General features: G+C 43.3%; 1 protein-coding gene across 9 annotated transcripts in view; it reads right to left on the reverse strand.

Moving 5' to 3' along the window:
• RPAP1 (RNA polymerase II associated protein 1) overlaps positions 1–8,577 on the reverse strand; it is a 38,627-nt gene extending 30,050 nt beyond the window's left edge. For 3 of the 9 annotated variants that reach the window (XM_085224800.1, XM_085224792.1, XM_085224801.1), the window contains exons 1-6: positions 8,433–8,577; positions 4,174–4,347; positions 3,570–3,809; positions 2,441–2,589; positions 1,804–1,896; positions 289–466 (exon numbers count right to left, since the gene is read on the reverse strand). In XM_085224800.1, coding sequence (XP_085080926.1) covers positions 289–466; positions 1,804–1,896; positions 2,441–2,589; positions 3,570–3,759 — 610 coding nt within the window. In that variant the 5' untranslated portion in view covers positions 3,760–3,809; positions 4,174–4,347; positions 8,433–8,577. Of the gene's footprint in view, positions 1–288; positions 467–1,803; positions 1,897–2,440; positions 2,590–3,569; positions 3,813–4,173; positions 4,348–5,382; positions 5,641–5,708; positions 5,812–6,588; positions 8,381–8,432 lie in introns of those variants that run through there. The other 6 variants (XM_085224794.1, XM_085224793.1, XM_085224797.1 and 3 more) reach the window with 6 other exon arrangements.
• Between the last annotated feature and the right edge of the window lie 10,579 nt (positions 8,578–19,156).

A 19,156-nucleotide genomic window follows, 5' to 3' on the forward strand; every position in this document is an offset into this window, starting at 1 on the left:
TGACAAACAAAGGAGAAGGAGGGCATGAAGCCTTAAAAAATAAATCTATTTGACCCTGTGTAAAAACAAAAAAGAAAATTAGTAATAAAGCTACTCTATTTCTAGAATCTTAATTTGGATCTTTGGCCATTTCAAATCCTTGCCACATCGCAGATCTTCCAAATGACCACAGTTTCTGAACTAAGGACAATAGTGCTTCCCTGATTTAAAAATTAGGTGCAGTAATGTAACAGTTACTAAAGCTACGGAAATATGGTAGGCTGCATAGGCAGAACCTCCTCCACTTACTATCCCCTTTGCCGGAGCATGGTGCCTCTTTTGCTGATCCCTCAGGATTCAGAACGTCCAGAGGAGCTGATGCTATTTGAGTGCATTCAGCAGGGGGAGCTGTTGCTGGCTTTTCAGCAGCTCTTCTTGCTGCCATCTTTTGTGCAAAGATGCTTTTTCTTCCAGATCCCACCTTCACCTGCAAACAAGGAAGCTGTGTGTCACCACTCTCCTTCAGACTCCCCCGCACACCTGGCACTAACAAGCGTATAGATCTGATCCTAAAGACATTTTCAAAAAAGCCTTTGGGATGTAACACAGGAGAAGCTACTGGCAGCCACCTGCCCTTTTCTGTATGTGTGCTATTCTATTTTAATATACAGATAATGCTAGAACAGAGACAAAACATATGAGTGTTTTTGCTACCTAGAGAGAAAAGATGATTAATTATAAGTGAATTGAGGCCAGGAAAGTATACCTAAAATATCACCAAACATAACAGTTCCAGATCTCCTGCTGCTTAGAAACCCCGCGTAGATGAATACTTTGCATTTCTGAGGATAAATGGAGCTGTACTGTACTGTGCTCACCACATGCTTGGAAAAGGCTTCTTATAAGGTGATTAGAGAGCACCAGGGTGAAGAGATTTACACAGTAAGAAGTGGGCAAGTGGTGCTAAAATAATCCTGACTAAATTACTGTGCTGCTTGCCTAAGCAACAGAAGACCAAGGCTCTGAACAGCTTGATAAACAGGAAATCCAAAGCACATAAGCAAAAAGTCTCTTGCATATCCCCAGTCCAGAGAAGAAGCTTAAAAGGCAGTCTTAACATTTAATGGCTACTTCGTACGCTCCTGCATCAGGTAAACAGAATGGTAGCTTTAAGAAGTACTACTTTTTCCTCTCAGAAGAGTTGTCCTTCAAACTAAACTCTTTTTTCAAAACAACTACAGCTATCAATGACATTCAATTTCCCAGCATTTGATTCCCACTCAGCTAGCAGTTCTTGCTACTACAGCATTTATTCTGACAACAGCAGCCATAGGTTTTGGTTTTACAGCCTTAGAACAAATGTTATGTCAAAATCCAAGACACTGTAAAAGATAATCCATGCAACTGCATTCAAGTGTCATTCCAGGAGGAAACAGGCAACTTGAGTAAGAACAGACATGCAAATCTGGTGGGCTGAGATTGAGATTCACTGAGATTGTTCCTCAAAGAAAAGCAAAAACAACAGGGCAGATCTGAACCTACTTGCTAAAGTTATGTGAAGGAGATTGTCTTTTTTCCTAAACTGAAAGGATTACAATATCATTTAGCTGTAGGGTATAGACTACCTATTTGATGGCAGTTCTGTAAGAGAACTTTCTCCTATACTAAGAAGGCAATGCCACAAAGATGCTGAGCCAGCTTCTCATCTCCAGCATGCCAAGTCACACATTCTGAGTCCTACCACTCACCATGCATTGCCTTTTGTTGTGGGAAAGTTTTAGTAGTTAATGAAGACAGAACTGAACAGCTGGTCCTGCCTCTTACCTCACTTTTTATCTCAGAACGGTGAAATATCCTCGGAAATGGGTCTCCAGTGGGCACTGGCATGGTCACTGCTTCTGCACTTGTGTCTCGTTCCTGCATCAAAAAAAAATCCAACTCAATAAAACCACCACAGTAGCCAGACATGTTTGTACCACTTCGCTGAGAGTGGACTAAGCTCTCAGCTCAGCAGTTTGCAAGACTTTGCTATGTAGCTGTCAGATTCAGAACACCTCGTGCTTACTTAGAGCCAAAGCGAAGCTATCTTCCAGAAGGCTGTGCTGCCAGCTCCACTGACCATCAGAAAACTCAGATAAAAGGAAATTTGGGCCAGCACACAGCAACAAGAACACCTCCACTAGAGAATCAGAATTTCACCCAAATTCATACTAGAGCACCCAGCTGCATGCAAACAGCATGACCTGTGGGCAGTCTGAACTGGAGAGCAGTTCAAATCCATGTTTAACAGACAGCAAAAATATACTCAGAATTTTCCCCCAGAATGCTCCAAGACACTGGTTTATGGTGCTACCACTGCTTCATTATGTTGCAGAGATAAAAGCAGAAACAGAACCCTACATCCCTGTCACAGCTCAATTCACAGCATTCAAAATATACATCACATAAAAGTTAGACATACAATGATTTTGCTGAAGACTGCTGTAATGTGTTGATCATGATTCTCTAGTCTTTCCTCTGGATCTTCATCATCAAAATGAACACAGGCACTTTTGATTTTGGACTTTTTTGGAGGACCAGGAGTTAGAGCAGGGAGAACATCAGGAAAATCTGTGGAGGGGAAAAAAAAAGGAAAAAAAAAAAGACCCAAGTTACTCATATATAACTACTGCACAATAGGTACCAGACCAAACAGTCTTTAACAGCAGATATTATTGCTCTGATAAGAAATAAACAAGATGGAGAAGCACTAAGACAATTATACAAGTTTCATCTCTGACTTGTACTGGGCATTGGAGAGCAATATGCCTAAGAGTTTTATTATTTATGTTTTGACACCAAGGCCCTTTCAAAGGGCTGCATAAGCGAGAAAGTATATTCAGGCCTGACTTCAAATATTAAAGGAAGAGGCAAAAGACTATACAAGAAACAAATTGTATCCTTGCAGTTTGTGCTCACAGAAAAGCACAATTCCACTGACAGCTCCAAGTGAATGATTAGCATGATCAGGAGCAAGTCAAGGCCTCCTTTTCACTGTTCATAAACAGGGATCATATTTTCTTACCTGCAAACAAGCACTGTGAGATTTAAATTGTTGCTTTTAAGAAAGAATATTGAGTTTTTGAAACCATTAAGTGCATGACAAGTGTTACAGTTACTGCTGGTGAAGGAAAAGAAAAACATAGGAAGGAGGCTTATCAAGATAGACCTGCTGGCTGGAAGCTGGAACTGTTAGCAGAGTTCAATCTCAGAGACACTAAGAGCAGGATGTGGATAGGTGGTAAAATAAGCACTCAGGAATCGAATGAGTGCAATTTACAGAAAATACCTCCTGCATTGGGATTGTTGGAGTGCTGCAGACAGCTGATACATGGGTTGAAGGCAGTGTGTTGGAAAGGTGGTTCTACCAGAGGTACCAATATTGGACATGTGCATTTTCAAATGAGGCTAAGAACAAATAATATTGCAGGGAAGACACATACACAGAAAAAGCAGGTTGAGAGAGGTGATGAGGCAATCAAAGAGGAACACTGAAAGAGACAGAGAAAAAAATACATATATTTATGAAAGAACCCCACAAGGGAAATTACCGTCCAGCATGACCACATCCTTGCTGTCCTGTAGCTGGGATCTCTCAGCATCTGTGTTCCTTTCCTCTCCTTTCCTCTTGTCTGCTTTCTTCACGATCTTCACTGCAGGTGAAGCTCTAGCTGCCAGGAACTGGTTTTGAAAGTGTATCAGGTCTGCCTCAGACTCCCCAGGCTTTGGTCTTGAGAACATCTTGTCTTCTTGTTTTTGCGGGCTGATCCTGCTTACTGTTCACATGGAACCTACTGAACACAAGGAAAACTGGTCACAGAAATGGCTTTCCTAGGGAGAGGATAGAAGCAACAAGGGAAAACAACTCACTTTGTCCTGCTCTGCTCTTTCTGTATGTACCACAGCTGCCCTTTATGACCACCCCAGGATACAACTAGTTGTACCAGCATCCCAGACAGTTTACTGGTTCTTCACTGCTAAACAGTGTGCTATTAGACAAGACAACATTCCCTCTACTATCCGGCTGGGAGCAGAACAGCACCCATCCAGCAAGAAGCAAGCCAACAAGTGTATCACTGCCAGAACGCCAACCACACGGCCTTGGATTTGCAAAGCCACAGAATTACTTACACTAAGGCAATAGATTTAACTTACTCCGGAATCAGCACCAAACAAGAATGTCAGAGAGACAGTATCTTCCCTTCACCACACTGTTGTCTTCTCAATACCCCAATGTTAACATCTTTGTTCAGGATGCAAGAGTCTGTCCATGCAGATGTGGACAAAATACTCAGTACTGCAGATCCCCTTCTCTTTCTTACCTCCCAACTGAAAAAAAAAAGAAGAAAAAAAAAAACAACTTTTCTTCCCTATTTAGTACTTCTGCTTTAGTTCACTCTGTTACACTATCCTCTTCCTGGTAGAATGTATGCTATTTCCAAGCATTTTCATTCACTGCTCAGACCGGTTTTGGGTTGAAAGCTGGGGGTAGTATTTATAAACACTCGTATCTTGGTGCATATCCAAACGTACAAGGAAGACAACTCTTATCTACCGGCCATGAAAATACTTGCAAATTTACTCTCCATCTCTCATTCCCAGAGCCTGGGACCATCAATTCATTTTTCATACACAACAAGTAAAGTGTTTGCAAATACACTTCATGCTAATTGAATCACTGATCACCACTAATGCAGCAGACTTGACACCCTCCCACACGTGGTATTTCGAAACATTTTGTACATATTTGATCTCTTCTACGTTTAAAAGACCATCGGGACTCAGCAATGATTTACTGTTAAGTTGGAAAGGGAAATGGATGTGGATTTTTAAAACTATGATCATCTGCCATGTGGATAGGCTGAACACATGACAAAATACAAAGCTTCAAAGCGAATCTCTGTCTTAATGTCAGACCAAAACAAAGCCCAACTCCCATGAAGACACAGCCTGCCCTGAAACCAATGTTTTCTTTGTCTTGTGCTAATATCATCTTTCATTATGAAGAATGTGGGAAGATATCTTCTGGGAAGGATGCCGACAGATACAAGAATTACCTCCCTCATGCAGTATTTACGACCAACGCTTGGAACCTTTATACCAATTTTAGTGATCCCGTTCTTAATCAGCCTCAGTTAGATATGGAGCTGCTCACTCCATCAGCGCTACATTAAGAGAGGTCTGGGCAGTTTTATAGTTTCATATTCTTTTGTTTCAGAGCTTTTTGGTGATTTTTTTTTTAATCAAGGCTTTCAAGCAAAACCAAAGACAATATAAGACCTGTTGAAAATCTTTTTTTCTCTCCCAATTTTTGTGCAAAAAATGAATTTAAAGCATACAGATTTAAGAGCTTTGTGCACCAACCTGAAGTGAATTTTCCAAGGTTTTGAGTTTCCAGGGACACCATTCACTTCAGCACTCATTACTGCAGAAAGAGACCTCTTCATATGATGCCAGCAACATGAGTTAGTTGCTCAAAATCAGACATCTCACCACAATGGCCTTAATGAAAGCTGTCAGCTCAAGAGTCCCAGAACAACAACCTCCATTTACACCAAGCATACATATGGCACAGATAGCAGCAAGGGAACTCCCCCATGCCTCTGAACCATAAAATCCTCTCCAGCCTACAGAGAAAATGCCTTAATTCTCTGTCAACACCATCAAGGACAGCTGTGGAGCGCTCTCACCAGTGAGGGGCAACTTCAGAGCAGGATGGGATTGGAGCATGCTGCTACCTTGCCTCAAAATACAGCAAAAACACCTGGGATGTCACCGCAGTTCTGACTGATGCTGAAAAGGCAAAAACACTCCCTTGAAGTCTAGTTCCCTTCAAAATGCACAGCAAAAATTGCAGCTCCTGCAGATGGCTCCTTTTTTTGCATTCCAAGTATTAGCACCTGCACTTGCTGTTTATTTATGGAGCTGCCTGCTGTAACACGGGCTGCTATGGTCATACTTCCGTTGATAAGTCCCTCTTTGATACACATAAGCAGCAGCACATGCATCAAAAGGCAAGTGTTTCATACCCTGTCATCATGGGCTTCAAAGACAAAAGGAGGATGATGGCAGCGGGATTAGCAGACACAAAACGCTTAGTTATAAGTGTGCTGCTAACCTGTCTGTGATAGGATTCTTCCACACTGGGACACACAAACACAGTTGTCTGAGTCTCCACATATTACATTACTCAGAAATAAACTGGACCTTGGAACTGCCTTCATTCATCTTGAGAATTGTTAGTCACAAGAAGACAATTTTGCAGTCACTGCCTAAAGAGGTTAGAAAGTCATCCAAAACTAAGCTGTTATAAGATGGTAATACAGAGGTGGCAACTAGTTTGGTGTAGCAAATAGATAAAAGACTTAAATGTGCTATTTCCATGTTCTAACTGGGTCTAGAAATTTAATAAAACCAAGGCCTCTGACTTGGTTCTTCTACAGTCCAACAAGAAAGAAATTGTTTAAATTGTATTGAATGCTAAAAGAATGTAAGGAAAATAGTTTTCTTTCTAATAGTACCTGTTTCCATACCGACCAAAGGCCATTTAAAAACATTAGGAACACTTACCTGGCCATCATAAAGAGCAATTCTTATCCATCAGCACTCCAAGAAAACATGTAAGAAAAATAACTACCAGTTCTGATCAGCAGCACTGATGCCACCTCCATGCAGTTTGGTTATCTCCAATCTTGCAGCCTGCTATTTAAAAGCTAAGTGAACAAAAGCTGTTTGTCTAAAGGGACAATCACCAAGCTGATACACAGCCCAGGGGGATGCTGTCCTAGAGAGGTCTGCAAGGGGTCCGAAATGCAGTGAAAAGACCACAAGCACCTATATGCACCAGACGCACATATAATTTGCTGCTATATTCTCTGTCTGTACTAAGAATCTCAAAATAAACTTTTCTGATATGCTTTGGACCGCCCACAGATAAAGTCGTTGAAAAGCCCGCCAATCCTGCAGATAGTTTTACAAATGCAGCTTGAAACTGGTTGAAGTTGGACGAAAAAATGGTGTAAAAACACAGAGGGCAACAAAGCCACAGCCTGCTTCAAGTGACAAGACACACTTTTGGATTAACCAATTTCAGCTCAAGCTTCAGCCTGAGGACGAAAGCTAGTTAGGGCAATAAAGGGCTCTCCCACAAATTAATGCATCATCAGTGCATCACAAAAGACTGCACTTACTTTACAAAAACACAAAGATGCATAATACCTCTGGTTCTCCTGGAGCAGCATTTAAGCTCTTGAGGCACATGCTACCCATCCCTGCCACTACCCTCAGCAGATGTAAGTCAACACAAGAATCAAGCATAGCTTTGTTGAGAGCTAAGTGCTACCACACTTCAGCAAAAGAACTTTGACATTTGTCACCAGGCTACAGAAAAATGCACTTACTTGATATAAGCCACTATCATTTCGATTTTTATTTTCTTTAGATCACCTGCATTTACAATGCATTTTTTCTTCTGCAGCAGTAGAGATCTACAGCCCATGAGAATAATTTACATCACAACAATAGCCATTAACCTGAAAGGGTTAAAGGAAAAGCAGCAACCATACGTAAAAACAAAGATTCATCTAAGAATTCTGCCAATTTTTAAATGTTGTCATCTTCTTGTCACAGAATCATTTGAGTAAGAAGAGACCCTTAAAGGCCATCTAGTCCAACTCCCCTGCAATGAATAGGGATACCTACAGCTTCACCAGGTGCTCAAAGCCCAGTCCACTGTGACCACGAATGTCTCCAGGGATGGGGCACCCACCACCTCTCTGGCAATCTGCTCCAGTGTCTCACCGCCCTTGCTGTAAAAATCTTCTTCCTAATGTCCAATCTAAATTGGACATTCTCTTCCAGTTTTTATCCCCACTTTCAAGCCTAACTTGCATTCAACATCCAAGTCTGCATTCTTTTACAAAAGAAATCAGGTTTGGGTCAAAGAAGGAATTGAGGTCCTGCTATCATATCAGTGCCCCCGGTCAATGTATTTCTGGTTTACACCTCAGACCTCGATGGCTGACATCCAGAACTAAAGAGAGAAGCAGCGACAGCTCAGCCTCACCGAGGTGGCCCAGTTGTCAAGAGAAAAGCACAATTTCTCTGCTCTAGGTTATCAGCCAGTGAAAGCATCACACAGCACGGCTCAAAACAGGCCTGTAGCAACACCTGCTATTACCAAGCTGAGGAGGCGAAGTGCCCTGACGCCTCTAGACCTGAGCCAGGCCCCTACCAGTGCCCCTAAAGAGGGCCGTAAGAGCGGGACCCCGCAGAAGCCAGCGTCCGGGGCAGTCGGGACATCGGTCCGGCGGGGCCGCGGAGCGCCTGAGGCGAAGACAGAGCCGAGAAGCGGCTCCGAGACCCACGTAGCCGCTACGGCCCCGGTGCGCGGGCCGGCTCCGGGCACCACTCACCTTCACCTGGCCCGCGCCGCTCCCCGCCAACACTTCCGCTCTGCGCCGCAGCGCTACTTCCGCGGCCACTTCCGCCCGCGCTTCCCTCCGCAGGCCGGGGCGGGGCGCCGCCATTTTCCCTGCCCTCAGCGGAGGTGCTGGCGCCCTAGTTGCCCGCGCAGGGGTTCTGATACGCGGATACCGGGCCGTGCCGCCTCTCTGCTGCCCGGGGAAGAGATATGGCTCTGTGCGCTCCGGCTTGGCGCGTGGTGGATAAGGGGTCTCATCCCTGAAGTATTTCCCCTAAATCCCTCTTGGTTTGTGCAGTCCAAAGGCACGTCCCGCCTCAGGCGTAAATACGGGACTCTCGCTTCTGGTAGTGTGTGCCCACACATACAGAAAGCCATCTCTGTAAATGTGTCATCTGTGCCTTCTCGTTATTAAGAGGTGTTTATGTGCCCGAGAGTAGTGGTGTTTCAGGAGAAGGGATACACAAAGCTATATAAATGGAGCTACAATTTATTATTCATGCCTGAATATTCATTTATTATTCATACATGTCAGCTTCTATTAAAAACTGCTGGAGAGCGGTCGTACCTACCAAAAGTACTGGTGCTTGGCCACCTTTTGGCTTTTTAACCTGTGTGTAGACTGGAGACCTTGGGTCAAGTGAGCCAGCTGCATGGGGAGGACTTGCCATGAGTGCCCTGGTACTGTAAGGAGTGACACGTCCTCATCAGTCTTTTTATCCCTTCAGAAGACGGTGTTAGATGCTACAGCAAAACTGTTGGCAGCTTTGCACAACTTTGACACTTAAATCTCCATAGAAATTAGGATAAATCATAATCCTATCAAAAGACAACCAGCTTAATTGCAGTGGCAGCAAACCAGTGATGAACTCATACAAAATGGAAATTTTCTGTGAAAATGCTCGGCAAAAAATATCTCCGTCAGCTGTGAGTCTTCTGATGAGCAATACTGTTCCTGAATTTGAAGGCTGCCCTGCTTTAGATCATTAAGAACTTCTTAAGGTAGGAACCACCAAAAATACTTGACCAACTAAGTAACCAAGAGTGAGCCCAATTCTGCCCTTGTGAGCAGACATTTTTCTGCCTGATTCTGGCATGAGTGTTTGAGCAGTTACTACTGGTGCTTATAGGTGGCCCTAGTAGGAGGAATAAATAGAGCTACTCTAAATTACATTTGGAGATTATCAGAAGAGAGCCTCAAGAGGGCTTAGAGTGCTTCCCTGGTGCTGCCCTGCCAGGCTGCAGTTCATCAGATAGTAGAGCTCTGCTTTGCTCTCCCTAAGGAACTGAAATCGAAGTCAAATCTTTCCTATTCTGGAATAGCAGTGACTGAGAAACATGAGGCCAATTCTCCATCTCACTGAAATCAATTGTTACCTTCCTGCCACCATCTTGCACTTAGCATTGTCATTCCAGATTCTGCTGGTTTGGGATGTAAGATACACTTTGAAATAATTGATCAAGTTTCTTGTAGTTAAAACTGAAGAGCAGCGGTTTCTATAAACCTTCTCCATGGAACCATCTGATGCTGCTGATGGCAATGGGATTCTGTGGCTGCCACAGGAATGGTGTCTGGAAGTTACAAGTTCAGTATTCCCTTTGGTGCATTGTTGGCTTTTGTGCACTATCGCTTGTGGCTCAGTAAAGATTGTGTAGTGCTGCTTTAAAATCTTTGAAGCAAAAGGTGGAACTTAAATTTTAGTTTATTGCACTGTTTATCTTTAGACAAGACAAGAGGACATTGATTTTACTGAAGTGTTTGGCACATGCGCTCGTGGAAACAGACCTTTCCAACTCTGAGTCTTTGCTGGTACTAAACTTAGGAATGATTTGCCTTGGGCCTCAGAAAGACATTTGGGTGCTGTTACTTGGTAATAAGACAGGAAAGCTTTGGCACTGGTTGCACTGGAATGTTTTTCAATTAAGTGTTGACTGTGTAGACTGCTGGACAGCCGCTTATGAGTTTGAGCTGTTCTGGTTCCAGGGAATTTAATAACTATTTGTAAGGTCACTTTGACCTTGCTAACATTGTTAGTTTGGAAATGATGTAAATAAATTACTATATGTCCAGTGAGAAAGTATATATCCTGATATTGTTACAGGATATTTGACCCTATGTATCTCGAACAGAATCAATTCAACAAAGTAGATGGCCTGAGACATCACAGGGCCTGTCTGAGTTACTGTTCTTAGGGCTGATCTGCTCATCATCTTTTCCTCTTAAACTAAGAAATGTGTACATGAGATACGTAAACAGTTGCTAGGAGAATTTTGCTTTGCCTGAGTAATTCTCAGATTCTAATAAAAAACTTAACTTTGTTTCTTGCTTTCTGCTAAAGTAAGCCTGTACTTTTCTGCAATACTTGTCACGTGAATGGTCAGCACTGGATTTAGAAAAACTAGCAAGCATTGAGTTGTACCTAATCTGAAACTAAACTGAGGGTTTACCAGGCATAACTGGTCGATATGCGCAGGCGGTAATCCTATCCTGAGCATAGAGTGGTGTTCAAACTGAGCAGCTGTAAGCATTCCCCCCACCCCTCCAGTTTTGCTCACATTGGCTGCACAAGTTCTGCAGCCACACACAGTGATTCTTATGGTATACGAAGTAAGCAAATAATCTTTTTTGTCAGAAAGATATAAAAAATGTGCTCCAAATATATTTAATGTTAATTACTGCAAGTCAGGAATACTTCCTGTCAAGACTGACTGTGCTTCATGTATCTTTTCTTCCTTCCATTAATTATTTACCTTTTGTTTTAATAATACAGTTAAGAGTGCTATATATAGCTTATGCTCTATCAATAGATCATGTTTCTGCGTCTTCATATTTATCCTATAAATTATAAGTATCTACACGCTTGCGTGAATCTGCTAACCTATTCTGGCAGGGAAATTCCCACCAGAGCATCTGTAAGAGTCACTGGAGGTGAACTCAACCATTCTTCACTTAAGGAGAGCTGTTTTGTGAGATTTAATTCAAAAGCTCATCACTTTTGTCACAAGCCCTAATATTCTTCCTCACTCCTTTCTTCGTGCTTGCCACAAACAAAAAGCTGTATGTGACTCTCTGGTAGATGTTTTTGGTCTTCAAAGGAGAGAAGCATGAGAGTCTACAACCAAATGCTTCCTCACTGAACTGTAAAATGGAAGGGATCATAACAACAAAGACAATATGGCAGTGGCCTTAGTGACATTAGAAAGAGTAAACATGTAATTGCAACAGTATAATACGTGTTGAAGAGAAGATACATATTAGGATGAGTTGCCTAAGAAGCAGATGGCCAAGGAGACAGGTTATCCTAAAAATTAGTTTCAAGAAGACAGAGAATAAAGTCACGAACAGAGTAGCTGAAGAGCAGAGTGGTGGGAAGTGCACAAGTTTGCCTGGGACTGGAGGATTGATAATAAATCAGAATAGATCCGAGATTCAAGACCTTGCAAGTTCTTCTTTGTAAGAAGGAGTTGAGACTGATGGGAGAAGCGTTCAGTAGCAAGTTGCTATTTGTGCTGTAGGTTCAATTCTGCGAGGGTCTGAGCCTTGAACTTGGAAGGGACAGTAATATATTGTTCCTCAAATTAGTGATTGCAGTGCACATCAACACCTTTCTCAACAGGAATCCAGTTGGAAGAGTCAGAGCCCAAACCAGCGAAGCAGGGAAGTACACACAGCAATGTCGTTGAAAGCACAGCAGGAGTTTCAAGTGGCATTAAAAAAAAAAAAAGATGTGTGTTCTTGAAGACACGTGCATGCGTAAGAACAGAATTGTGAGTAATCAATGGCAGCTCTCTTGCTGATGGGAGAGCACGATAGGAAAGGAGAGATGATGATCCGCCCATAGAACTTTAGGTGGCTTTTTTTGCATCTCTCTGGCCTACCTGCTGAGTGGAAGCACACAAGCGTTGTCTGTGACAAAAGCAACTCACTGATCATAGGCTGCTTGGATTCCTAGGACTATGTAAAGCAAAGATATTATAAATCAAACCTCTGTGTGCTCACCAATAAAAAGCATGGATCCATGCTCTATGTGAATTGATTTAACCATGTGAGGGGAAGAGGTTACATATTTTAAAAGCCCAAAACAGCAGAGTATTTACTCATCTTTAGCAGGCATTATGTTGGCTCTTGATAGTTAGCATGGGATTTCTTCTTGGTTGTTTGCTTTATCAATTGTTTCTATAGAAATGGCATTTTTATCAGACTAAATAAATAAATCCTGAAATAACACACATCTTCAGCAAATAAAGATATTTCTTGCTTGATATATATAATGTATGCCTATTACACTGGACTTCCTCACCTCATTACAATGTCAAAATAAAATCCAACTAAAAGTGAGCTGACGTACAGCTGAGACTGCAGAGGACAGACCACTGTGGAAGTTAGAAGGGGCAGTTGTGCAAGTGTGCTTCTCAAGTCGGGTCATTCACACATTGCATCTGAAGAGTATTACAGGTGAAAATCACTGTTTGCAGTGGCAAATGCATTGTCATTGACATTCACTGATTCACAGAAGGCTAAAATGAAAACAGTCTCTGAGCTGACCCTGTCTGGCAATGCCATCTACCTCTTATATCATGGAGAAGGAAGCAGCATCTCTGTACTTCAACTTCCTTAGGCTGAGGATAGTGTCACTCATGGCCGCTGCTGGACCTGTCTGCCAAAATCTGAGCAAAGTAGTGCATGCAATCAAGTCCACTGTTGTAGATTTTAAAGGAAGCCTGTCAAAATGCCTAAGCCTCATAAGCCTCATATTTCACACAATCTAAGACAGTTTAAAGCGCTGGATGTGGTCAGATGATTATCCTCAGTGGCAAACCTCAGTTCAGGATTTTTTCCTTTCTTGACTTCAGATTATTTCCTGATTTAATGTTGGGGAAAACCTTATACTTCTGCATCTAGGCAGGGTGGCAGTTATACATACATTTTTATACAAATCCCACCTGCACCAGAATGTGCACCAAAAGGAATGCCCAGAGTAGCTTAGTTCTCCCAGAATCCCAGTCTCACACCCTTGGAACAGAAGGCACAGCCTTTGCTACGCGCTTGGTTTGGGGAGCTCAATATTCACGGTAGGTGCGTGTTCAGCAGCTAGCTTGTACTGCCAGGAGAACCAAGCCTGAAGTACTTAACTCTAAATAGCTATGCTAATGCTGCTAGATCTGCCAAGATCTAGTGATGATCATGATGTCCTGATGATTTAAGTGATCTGGCAGAACTAGCTGCAGTCACACAGAGTTGGGGTTTTGCCTTCATCTTCGAAAATGTAAAGGGCTATTGCAGATTGCTGTATCTCGTCTTTGCAAGGATTCACCTCTGCAGTCTCCTTAGGCCAAAGCTGTTTTTCCATCTCCTTGGGAATGACGTGAGATGCTGTGGGTTGCCAGAGAAGCATGCTGGTGTTATGCACTTCTGCTTCTGAAGGAGAAGCACTCACTGCATTCACCTAGCTTCCTGGGTAGGGAGAGACCAGCAGCCTAGCAAAAGGCATTTGTCTGAAGGTGAGGTGGAGGTGGTATTAGGAAGAGGAGTATTCAAAGGAAACTTCCAGAGCCCTGATGGTGTTGCATGGGATATCTAACATGTAAATGTGGTAGTGGTACAAAGTTGCTTCTGAACTCTTCTGTCACCTTGTAGACCAAAGAAATGCTTTTGCTGGCTTTCCATACAGTAGATATTATCACCCTCTTTAATTCATTTTTTTTCCTAGTGGCTCAATACTTGCAATGTTTGGTGTCTGCCTACCAGCAGGACAGGACTCCTTCCTTGCTGGTAGTACTTGGTGAGGGGAGCAAAGACATCAGAAGGCTTCAGCTGCCCACATTTCTCTACCAGGTTGTTGTGAAAACATTTTTCTACAGTGCTCTCTTATGCTCATTATTTGCCTGACAACAAATTCTCTTCATTGTTTTGTTGTTGTTGTTTTAATTTTATTTTCAAAGGCATTTATAGCTATTGTGATCTTTCGTGACAGTTGCCTACGTCAGGAGCAAAGGAATCAATGGTTCCCAGAGGAGGGCTGTCAGGCAGAGCTCTCCTCTGGTTAGCGGCAAGCAGTGCTGCTAGCAGCACCAACACTTAAAAGCCCTTTTCTTGAGTGACACAGTTACAGGAGAAGCTGCAGAGATCACACCAGTGGCTGCACAATATCACCGTGTTGGAGCACTGATTGCTCGGGTGTGTATAGGCACCTTTTCATTTTGGTTTGTCACTGAGGGCCATGCATTTAAAGATCTGCTTGGCACTGGACAAGAGCCCTGGGGGCTGGCAGGCTGCCTTCTAGAGACGTACAGCAGCAGCAACTGCCCAGCTTTTTTCCCATGGGAAAATACTGGGAACCCGCCAAATTATCGTCTTGGCTCTGAAGTGTCACTGCCCAGATGGCTGTTCTGCATCAGAAGGCATGAGACATGGAGGTCAGTGCATAGGTTTGGGCCCCTGGGTTTAACTTTGGAAACGAGCTGGCCAAGGTAGTTAGGTGTTCCTGCTAAGGACCAGAAGTATGCATTTGCTCTTTCTCCAGCTGTGCACACTGTGCTTTACTTAAAGCCGGTGCTGATTGCTCCTCTGGTCAGCCACTGTGTCTAAAGAGCTCTCTTTCCTTTTTAAGATAACAAAGTATTGTGATAACAAGCAAATTCCCTTTCCTTTTGTTTCTTCAGTTGCTACCCCCTTTGATTCATGAAGCCCCTCAGTGCTGAGGAGAGATTCTAGGGGCTCAAATTCCTCCTAATTGTGTGTAGCGGCCCATCAAAATTGAAATGCCTTTGCAATACTTATAAAAAGACTTTTGTCCTCATTTGCTCCGAAGCACTTTGTGAGAATCATTAAAAAGTCCCTCTGAACAGCAGGGTACATCAGCTAAGACTTGGCATAACATGAGCAAAGTCCTCGCTCAGACTCGGGCTGTGGTGGGCATGGCCTTTCTGCTGCTGCCTGCCTCTCAGAGCATCTCTCTGCTTTTATCCAGCTCTGTTCAGTATTCATGGAGTAGGAAATGTCTGCACCTGCAGAAAACAAAAAAACTGTGCATAGAGAAGGGCAGAGACAGCTCTAGGTTCTTCATGCTGCCTATGGCCTTTTGTGTCCTACCTGGGGCTGAGAGAACAGCATGTACTCTGTCAATGGAGGCTGGAGATGTCTTCCCTCACAAGCAGCCCCTAAAGGGAAGAGGTTGGATTCTGCTGCAGTTCAGTTAGCAGAGGAATCCTCTTGCTGAGTGTTTCTTGAGAACAACTTGAGGGAGTACAGTAAGAGGAGGTGCAGTTCTCAGTGGCAGTGATTGGGACAGAACGGGAGAAGGTTCCTCATGACTGAGAAACTGCAAAGCTAGGAAAGGAGAACGCTAGGTCATTTTGATTGTTCAGGCATTGGGAACAGCACGTCACAAAGAGCAAGATAGGGTAAAGAGAAATAGATGGCTAGTGCCAAATTTGAAAAGCATAAGCCAGAGAAATAGATGAGAAGGAAGAACATTTCATTCTGATGAAAAAGAGCAAATGTCAGTGCAAATTCAGGCATATCTGCATAAGACAGCAATAGCATTACTAAGCCTAGAGCTGAAAAGCCGGCATCACTGCCATCAGGAAAGGGAAGGTAGGAAGCAGGGCAGGGACACTGGAGGGAATGGGAGAGAGGGAGCACAGAAAAAAAGGGGAAAAAAAAAGGCTGGAATAAAGAGATTGATTGAGAAATGAAGAGAAGGTGGTGAGCAGTGCCAGGAAGTGACCATGGCAGGAGGTGACAAGGAATGAGGAGCACTTTGGCCTCTGGAAAGGGTCCCTGTCTTGGGCTTCACATCTCTCTGAGTGGTACCCATGCTGTCCAGCCATATTGGCTCCCCATAGCCACCACAATTTTGTACATTGTATTTGAAGCCCAGGCTTCTCTGGACAATGAGTCTGTCATTTACAGCAGGGGTACCTGTGTACTAGGCATGGTACTGCTGCCTCCTGTGTCATTTCGTGCTGGTATCTGGAAAGGCCTTGCACGACACAGGGCTGATGGTTCATCCCACCATGCTTCCTGGAGCCATGAGCATCATGCTGAGACGCATGGGTATTATCAGAGTCAGAATGCCACTAAAAATGAGGCTTCCCTTGTCAACACCACCATGCAAAAACTTCACAACCCAGGAGACAATATTGCCCTTGTCCTCTTTTTCTCCAAGAAGGCAGTAAACTACAAGTGCCAGAGGATGTAATCCAAGTGCTGATAAATTATTGATGTCTCTCTTCAGCTTTTTACTTACTAAAAGAATATCAAAGCTAATTTTATGAATGGTCCAGACAGATCCTCTTTTGGTATGCCCACAATTTAATTCACAAATATTACACTAAGCTCTAATATTGAAGCAATGCGGCGTTCTCCTTTTACAGGCTTTGCAAAGGCTAATAGATGTTTTAAATTATATCGGCTCGTAAACAGGTACGGTGAGGGAAATGCCACTTGTGATTCCAATAAATGTTTAAATTCATAATTTCAAAAAGGAAAGAGCTTGTTATTAACTAGAAATGCACTTCTTTTTTTTTTTTTTTCTTTTTTCTTTTTTCTTTTTTCCCTACATTAAGGGCTGATTGAAATCCTGTTGAAACAAGTGGGCTTGCTCCTTAGGGATAGGCTGTCTCGTTCTTTGGCAGCTCACACAAGTCGTAGGACAGCATGACTTATTTTATATTTAGCAATAGCTCCTCTCTTCCAATATGCCTATTTGCATAAGTCAACTTAGAAACCATCTGTATTGGAAGTACTCTTCCCATTCCTGTTCGCTTTGGGGCAGGATGTGGCAGTTTGTTAACAGTATATATTAATTTATGCTGTTTCTTGGAGCAGCAGAGAAGTGATTTGAAGATGTCAGTGCAATTTCCCTAGTAGGAATCTCCTCCAGACAGAAGGCTTAATGTTTCTCTTTCATTAAAGTGCCCTGCGACTTTTGATGGCCACGAGCACTCGGGATCCCCATAGCTGTCTCATCTTGAAGACAGGCACCAAGCTCCTATTTATACCTCATATCAGATCTTTGCAAATTTAGCCCAAATAGTGTGTCTCATTAAAGAGCGGAACAAAATTCTGCCTGTTAAATTTGTACTGTGTCCTAGCCAAGCTCAGAGGAAAGATGAGTGGCGTTTCAGCAGAGGAGCACTTGGAGTGGCATTCACACCAACACGGACTGCAGTTCCTGACTGCACCAGTTCCTTGGTGCTCTGAATGGGGGAGGCAGCACCACAAACGTGCATTGTCTCTGTTCTCTGCTTGCCATTTAGAGAGAGTGAGTGACCAGGCATAAAGCCCAGAAAAAGGAGCTGATTTTTACAATGTGGTATACATATTTTGCAAGCCAGCCTGCAAACTGCTCATAATATTTTTTTTGTAATATATATATAAATATTCATAATTAATCCATGTTAAAATAGAGGAAAAAGCTTCCAAAGAACAAAAATAGCCTCTTCAGGCAGCTTATACCAGTGACACTGATCCTCTGCATTTCTGAAATTAAAGAAATGAGCTTTGCACAGCTTTTGCAGTACTTTCTGGAATTCAAGCTTCCTTTTTTTTTTCCTTTTTTCTCCTGTTTCTTCTGGTTGTGAAGGTTGATAACGGAGATTGATGCACTGAATCTGGAGCCACAGAGGTGGAAATAACAGCACCGAGTGATAGATGACATTTCTAAATCTTCAATCTCAGGGCTAGCAACCTTCATTATCCCTTCTCTGGGTCTGCCTCATCTTCAGGCTTTTTCTCATGATTTTCAAGTGCCACCAGGATGCTGACAGTATGTCAGGTAGAAAGATGTACAAACCTTTGCCTTTTGGATCAAAACCCTATGCTCAGCTGGGGGTTCATCACCTCAGGAAATGTCTTCTTCTCTTAAAGGTGGAAGGGCTAGAAAGCCAGTCCCTGGGACTGCTTGCAGACCTGAGCACCAGACAGGATTGGCTTAGATTAAATAAATCACAGGTTATTCAACATCAAAAGCAGAGTGTCTGCGGAAATGAAAATAAATTAAAAACCATCCTGAAGCTGTTCAGACTGCCGCAAAGCCCAGTGGGTATTAGATGTATTTATTAAATAGAGGTAACTGTTTGGTGTGGGTTGACAGACAGACCTGAGCTCTGCCAGGTCTTTGTTTTCTGTCCTTGTGTGACTCAGCTTTTAAATCTGATGCTCTTACTCCTGGTCTGCTTGGCTGGGCTGCTGACACCTCCCTCCACAGTGTCTCCCTGCTCTCTGTAACAGCTGAGTGCCTGACTTCGGAGAACTGCTCACCCCTGACACCTTATCAAATAGGGATGCCCCTTCCTTGCTGCCTCACAGCACGCTGAACCCCATTTTTGCTTCTTCCCATCATTGCTGCTGGTGCCTTTGACAGGTGCTGTGTAACAGTCCCTATCAGGAGAATTTGGCACTCACGTAACACTGGGTACAGATATCTCCAGGGACAGTTCTCTGGCTTGGCACATTTCCCCTCTAACCGCAGTGCTCCATCAGCACTGCCACCATTTTTATAGTGTGTGTGAGGTCACCGAAAGCATCCAGACAAACGCACAAGCTGACCAAGCAGACCGGGATTTTAATTTCTCTCTTCCCCTATAGGTCTTGCCAGGTAAGGCAGGGGCACTCCTTAACGCATTCGCTGATGCTCCTTCCCACATCCCAGATGTGATCCATTCCCGGCTGTCTGCTGGCCAACTTAGCCCTGGGAGATTGTTCCCTAT

This window comes from Meleagris gallopavo, chromosome 5, assembly GCF_905368555.1.
Source record: "Meleagris gallopavo chromosome 5, MGAL_WU_HG_1.1, whole genome shotgun sequence".
NCBI classification, from domain to species: Eukaryota; Metazoa; Chordata; class Aves; order Galliformes; family Phasianidae; genus Meleagris; species Meleagris gallopavo.